Source organism: Belonocnema kinseyi, chromosome 7 (assembly GCF_010883055.1).
Source record: "Belonocnema kinseyi isolate 2016_QV_RU_SX_M_011 chromosome 7, B_treatae_v1, whole genome shotgun sequence".
Taxonomy (NCBI): Eukaryota; Metazoa; Arthropoda; class Insecta; order Hymenoptera; family Cynipidae; genus Belonocnema; species Belonocnema kinseyi.
Genome location: NC_046663.1, coordinates 84,363 through 91,527, shown reverse-complemented (window position 1 = coordinate 91,527; position 7,165 = coordinate 84,363). Strand labels below are relative to the sequence as shown.

Here is a 7,165-nt window from a genome sequence, read left to right as displayed (position 1 = left end):
TGGTAGAAAATTCAGATTGTCTGGTAACAAAATTAAACTTTTTTGTAGAAAATCCCATCCTTTTTAACAGAAAATTTATCAACTTAGTCAAGAATTTTTTTTAACTTAGAATTTTAGTTAAAAATATATCTCCTTGGTAGAAAATGCAACTATAAAGTTGATAATATATTTTTTTATTAAAAAATAAAACTTTTTTTAGTATAAAATTCATATTTTTGTTTAAAAATGGATATTTTTTTGTCAGGAGGTCCCTCAGTTGCGTGAGGGTCAGTTTTGTAGTGGGAGTAGAGCAAGCAAGCAATCAAATAAACTGCAATGAAATGCGCATTTAGGCTAAAAAATTATCTTCTTGGTAGAAAATTCAGATTGTCTGGTAACAAAATTAAACTTTTTTGTAGAAAATCCCATCCTTTTTAACAGAAAATTTATCAACTTAGTCAAGAATTTTTTTTTAACTTAGAATTTTAGTTAAAAATATATCTCCTTGGTAGAAAATGCAACTATAAAGTTTATAATATATTTTTTTATTAAAAAATAAAACTTTTTTTAGTATAAAATTCATATTTTTGTTTAAAAATGGATATTTTTTTGTCAGGAGGTCCCTCAGTTGCGTGAGGGTCAGTTTTGTAGTGGGAGTAGAGCAAGCAAGCTATCAAATAAACTGCAATGAAATGCGCATTTAGACTAAAAAATTATCTTCTTGGTAGAAAATTCAGATTGTCTGGTAACAAAATTAAACTTTTTTGTAGAAAATCCCATCCTTTTTAACAGAAAATTTATCAACTTAGTCAAGAATTTTTTTTTAACTTAGAATTTTAGTTTAAAAATCGTCTCCTTGGTAGAAAATGCAACTATAAAGTTGATAATATATTTTTTTATTAAAAAATAAAACTTTTTTAGTATAAAATTCATATTTTTGTTTAAAAATGGATATTTTTTTGTCAGGAGGTCCCTCAGTTGCGTGAGGGTCAGTTTTGTAGTGGGAGTAGAGCAAGCAACCAATCAAATAATACTGCAATGACATGCGCACTGTCTTTAGACTAAGAAAACTTACTTTGGCCTTTTATCTTGTCGTTGGCGACAGCCTTTGAGACAAAGGCGGACCATGCGGGCCGAATGCATCCCAGCATTTTGTCGAGTAAGCTCGAACTACTTTCGACGTCTATGGTTCCGGACCCGGTGTTGTTACATTTTGTGGCAGTGTCACTCGAGTTATTGCTGTTGTTGCTCTCCGAGTGGGTCGTCTGACTACTGTCAGCTAGTTCAGATCCGTGAGGGACACTGATTATCGGCCCCCCCGCGATACCACCGCCCAACTGCTCCAGCTCCTCCTGGATGCAGAGCATACTGAAACAAAAAGACGTTAATTTAAAATTACAAATTTAGCGAAATTTAAGTAAATAAAACAAAAATTATGATTCATGTGCCGAATTCTTCAAAAAAAAAAAAAAAAAAAAAAAAAAAAAGAATCCAACAACCATATTTGAACAACAATCATAAAATGTTCCTATTGAAATTCTGCATATTAATTTGATCATTGGACGTTAAATGGGATTTTAAATTTAATTTTAATCTCATTTAAATTCCTGTAAATTTAAATAAATTATAATTAAAAACTATTATAATTCTTATTATTAGGACTTTGATTTAGGAGAACTCCGTACCGGAATCATTGATTTTATTTTTTAATAATTATCGCATTTTTAATTCTTTTTTCTCGATTTTTAATATTTTCTGTAAAGAAAAATAAAAGGTTTTTATAATAAGCTGTACAATTTGACTTGGTTTTCACTAAATTGACTGAAACTGTACATTGAATTCCAAAATGCGTGGTCCCAATAATTTTAAAAAAATGCATCATATCTATTTTTGATGTTTTAAAAAAATTGTTTTTCAATAATATTTCAAAATCGAAAATACGAGATTTGAGTTTTTTTCTAAACTTTCTGTTCAATACTATATATCAAGAGATCTATTTCAACATAAAATTAAGAAACAGAGGGCGTTCGCGTAACTTCCGGAATTAATTTTTAAAACATTTTTCTTGAACTTTTCAGGAATATATGACTTTTTTCATCAATTATTAATATTTAGTTAACTACAAAAATGAATTTTTCCAAAATGAATGTGTTAACAAAAATTATAAAATATATTTCATTAATTTTTTTAAACTTAATAGTGACGTGCAATGGGTTAAACGTCTCCTTAAATTTCAACAAAATAATTATAATTTAAAAAAAAAAAGTTGAATTATTAACAAAATGCTTGATTTTTCTACACATAAAAATTAATTTAAAAAATTAAAATTAATCTATAACAGTTGAATTTTTTACAAAAAATATTAATTATAAACAAAAAATTTATTTTTAACCAAACAGTTCCATTTACAACCAGATAGTTAAACATTAAAGCAAGAGAAACATTTTCAACAAAATTGTTGAAATTTGTACCAAGAAACAAATTTTCATACAAAAAAGTTAAAGTTTATAGTTAGAGACAAATTTTCAAACTATAAATTTGAATTTGTCAACAAAAAGATCAATTCCCAAAGAAAAAACTAAAAGTTTATATTTCGACGAAAAAAAAACACAAAAAAATAGATAATTTTTCAAAAAATAACTGAATTTTTTATCAAAGTGGTTCAAATTTCAACCTACAAATATGAATTCTAAACAAAAAATGTAATAGTTGATATTTCAAACAAAAAAGATTAAATCTTTACCAAAAGAGATAAATTTTACAACCAAGAAGATTAATTAAGTTGAATTTTTAATTAAAAAATATAAATTTTAAACCAAAAATGGAAGTTATGTTTTCAGTTTTAAAAAAATCCAACGAACAGAAAAAGAATTTTCAAAAAGTAATGATATTTCAATCAAAAAAGAGAAAAGAAAAATGAATCCAAATTGTTGAATTTTCAAGCCAAACACGAATTTTCTGTAAAACAGTTGAATTTTTTTATTTTAAAATGCAACTATTCAATTCTTTGTTGAAAATCGACCTTCTTATTTGAAATTAGTTTTTTTAAATAAAATAAATGTTTTTGTTTGAAAATTCATCCTTTTGGTAGAAATTTATTTAAATTATATTTGAAAATTATTTTTTGTTTTTGAAAAACTCAAGTATTTTGTTGAAAATTCATCTTTTTGGATAAATTTAAGTCTTTTTGATTTGAAATAAAAATATTTTTTGATTTAAATATCGACGATTACATTTTTTGCTGAGAATTCATCTTTCTTCCTTGAAAATTTCACTACTTGCTACATGGAAATTTGTCTTTTTTAGTAGAATATTATTCCTCTCGATAGAAAATCCATGAATTTGATTGAAAATTTATGCAATTGGTTCAAAATTGAACTATTTTTTGAAAATTTAACTTTTTTGTTAAAAATTCGTCTCACTCGAAAAATATTTTTGTAGATAATTACCCATTTTTGGTTCAAATATAAATTATTTATACCATTTTTCACCACCAATTAATTTTTTTAGTAGAAAATTAAACTATTTTGATAAAAGTTGAATAACTTTGTTAAAAATTCACTTTTTTGGTTGAAGATTCATAACTTTAGTTTAAAGAAAACTATTTCCTTGGTTAAAAACGTAATTATTTTGTTGATAATTCATCTTTTTGGTAGAAAAATTAGTTTTCTTGGTTGAAAATTAACTTTATTATTATAAAAATTCATATTTTCGGGTTAAAAATTTAACTTTCTTGTAGAAAATTCATATTTTTTATGGTAAAATTAAACTATTTGATTAAAAGTTCAAGAACTTTGTTAAAAATTCAGATTTTGTGGGAAATTCATATTTGCGAGTCAAAAAATTAAACCTATTGTAGAAAATTCATCTTTTTTGGATGAAAATGAACGAAACCAATTTTTGTTGTATTTTCAACAAAAAGCACTAATGTTCTACAAAATAGTTGCATTTTCAACAATAAAATAATTTTCAAACAATAAATTAAATGTTGTTAAAAAAAAATTAAATGTTAGTTCAAACTTAATTGAGTAGAATTAATATTCAATAAAACAAAAAAGAGTTTTCTACAAAATAGTTTAATTTTGTACCAGATAATTTAATTTTGTGCCAAATTGTTGAATTTCAAAGCCAAAAATATGATTTTTAATACAACAATTAAATTATCAACCTGAAAATATGAATTATGAGTACAGGAAGATGAATTTTAAACAAAATATGTAATAGTTGTTATTTCAATACATAAACATTTTAATTAAAAATAAAAAACAGTTGGATTTAACCAGCAAATACGAATTTAAAAAAAATCTGTGAATCCTCAATTCAAACATTTTTGATTAAACAGATTAATTTTCATTTAAAACGAGGAATCTTTAACAAAAAAAAAGTATTTTTAACGAAATAACTGAATCCTGAACCAAAACAGATTGTTAATTGTCAACCAAATAATTGCATTTTTAACCAAGAAAGATACAATTTGACCATAAAAGAAATTAATTTTTAACAACAAAAATTAATTTTTAACCAGCAACGCGAAATTTTTAAGTGAGCAGTTAAAATTTTCAAAAAAAAAAAAGATTAATTTGCCACCAAATTGTTCAATTTTCTAGCTGAAAATAGGATTTTTCTACAAAACAGTTGAATTTTTAACCAAAAAAAGATGATATTTCTACAGAAAGAGATACATTTTTTTAAACTAAAAAGATAAATGTTCAACAAAATAGTTTGATTATCTTTACCCAATAATTTCATAGTCGCCTTTAAAACCAAAAATAATGAATTTTGCTGCAAAACTATTTAGATTTTTTAATTGGATTTTATTAATTCAGTTCGCATTTAAGTGGTAAAATGAAGAAAAAAAATCCTGCACATTTTTATTATCTGTGACAAGAAAGTTGCTTCTTTAACCAAATAAGGTAAAATTTCTACAGTGTTTAGCAAAATAATGGAATGTTCCATAAAAAAATTATTATTAAAGAAAGAAAAAATAATTTAATCAAATTTTTTAATTTTCAACCCGAGAATATGAATTTTCAAAAAAATAGTTAAATTTTCAGTTAAAAAATTAATTTTTAGCAGACACAAAATATCGAACTTTTAACTAAAATTATGAATATTCAATGAAAAATATAATAGTTGATATTTCAACAAAATTTTAATAAAAAAATAAAAAAACATTTAGACTAAAACAGCTTAATTTTCATCCAAATAGTTGCATTTTAACCCAAAAAATGAGATTTCTATCAAAAAGAAGATTTTTTAACCAAAGATAAAAATTGTCAACTAAATAGTTCAAGAAATTGATTTTATATACCCAATAGTTGAATTTTTAAGCCAAAATGACAGATTGTCTACAAAAATTTTGAATTTTCAACCCGAAAATATGAATTCTCTACTTGATTTTTGACAACAAAAAATTGATTTTCTATTGTGCAAAAGGTGTTCAACAAAATAATTGAATTTTCTATAAAAAAAATTTATAGACAAGAAGAAAAAATGTTATTAAATTGTCGATATTTGCAGGCCAAAAAGACAAATTTCCAACCAAGAAATATAACTTTTTAATAAAATTGTCGAATTTTCAACAAAATAGTTCAATTTTAAATCAGATAATAATATTTTTAACCAATTTCACCGCATTTAATTAAAAATTTTTGTATCTGGTTGAAAATTTTGTTACTTTGTTGAAAATGATTTTTTTTTTAAAGTTGTCTTCTTCGTCAGAAATTCAACCAATTGTTTAAAAAGTTTAACTACTTTGTTATGAATTGATTTTTGGGTTGTTGGTTTTTTTCATCTCATTGGTTGAACAATTAACTATTCTATTTTATGAAAATTATTTTTCTGTGGTAAAAAATCATCTTTTGGGTTGAACTCTTTTATAGAAAATGTAACTAATTTGTTGAAAATTCGTTTTTTGTTCTTTAGAATCAGTTTTTTTAAATAACATTGAAACTATTTAATTTTTTTGTTGCAAATTGATATTTTTTATTTAATATTGATGTTTTATAATTGTAAATTCATGTATTTTGTTAAAAATTAGTCTCTTTCGGTTGAAAATTAATTTTGCAGGATGAAAATAAATCCTTTTTGGTTAAAAATGGATACGTTTGGGTCTAAATTAATCTATCTTTTTTAGGAATCAGCAATTTTGTAAAAAAATTAAACTATTCAGTTAGAAGTGAACTTTTTCATTCAAATTTAAACCGTTTTTAGGAAAATTCAACCATTTTTTGTTGGAAAATTAATTTTTTATTAAAAACCTATTTATGGGTTGTAAAATCAACCCTTTTGTAGATAATTCATACTTTGGCTTTACAATTCAATAATTTGGTTGAAAATTAATTTGCTCTGTTAAAAATTCGTGTTTTTTTGGTAGAACATTAATATTCTTGTTAGAAAATTCATCTTTTTGTTTGAAAATCTAACTATTTGTTTAAAAATTCAACTACTTGGTTGAATTTTTAAACAAAACTCGTGTTTTTTTGGTAGAAAATTAATATTCTTGTTAGAAAATTAATCTTTTTGGTTGAAAATCTACCTATTTGTTTAAAAATTCAACTACTTGGTTGAAAGTTGAACTAAGTTGTTACAAATTCAAATTTTTTCAAATTCACCTTATATTTAACTCATCCATTTTTAGAAAATGAATCTTACGGGTTAAAAAATGTAACTATTTTGCAGAAAATTAATATTTTTTCACACAAAGTTAATATTCTCGGTTAAAAGTTAATCTTTTTTGGTTCAATATGAATGATGCATTACAATTTCTGTTGTGAATTTATTTTATTTTTTTTATTAAATTAAACTACTTGGTCTAAAAGTTGAGCTGCTTTATTATAAACCCAATTTTTTGGTTGAAAATTCATCTTATAGTTAGAAAATTAATCTTCTTCTCAGAAAATTCATCTATTGGGTTGAAAATTCAACTTTTTGGTTTAAAATTAACTTTTTTTGTGGGCAATTTATATTTCCTGGTTAGGAAATTAAATTAATCTTTTTCAGGAAAAAAATTAGTGTTCGCAGTTCAAAATTCATCTTTTTCGTAGAAAATTAATCTTCTTCTCAGAAAATTCATCTATTGGGTTGAAAATTCAACTATTTGGTTAAAAATTAACTTTTTTGTGGGCAATTTATATTTCCTAACCAGGAAATATAAATTAATCTTTTTCAGTAAAAAAAATTAGTG

At 23.7% G+C, this 7,165-nt stretch overlaps 1 protein-coding gene across 1 annotated transcript in view; it reads right to left on the bottom strand.

Moving 5' to 3' along the window:
- Positions 1 to 7,165, bottom strand: part of LOC117175866 (mitogen-activated protein kinase kinase kinase 13) — a 36,992-nt gene that overhangs the window by 28,789 nt on the left and 1,038 nt on the right. The window contains exon 2 of the mRNA XM_033365666.1: positions 1,055 to 1,347. Coding sequence (XP_033221557.1) covers positions 1,055 to 1,347 — 293 coding nt within the window. The remainder of the gene's footprint in view (positions 1 to 1,054; positions 1,348 to 7,165) is intronic.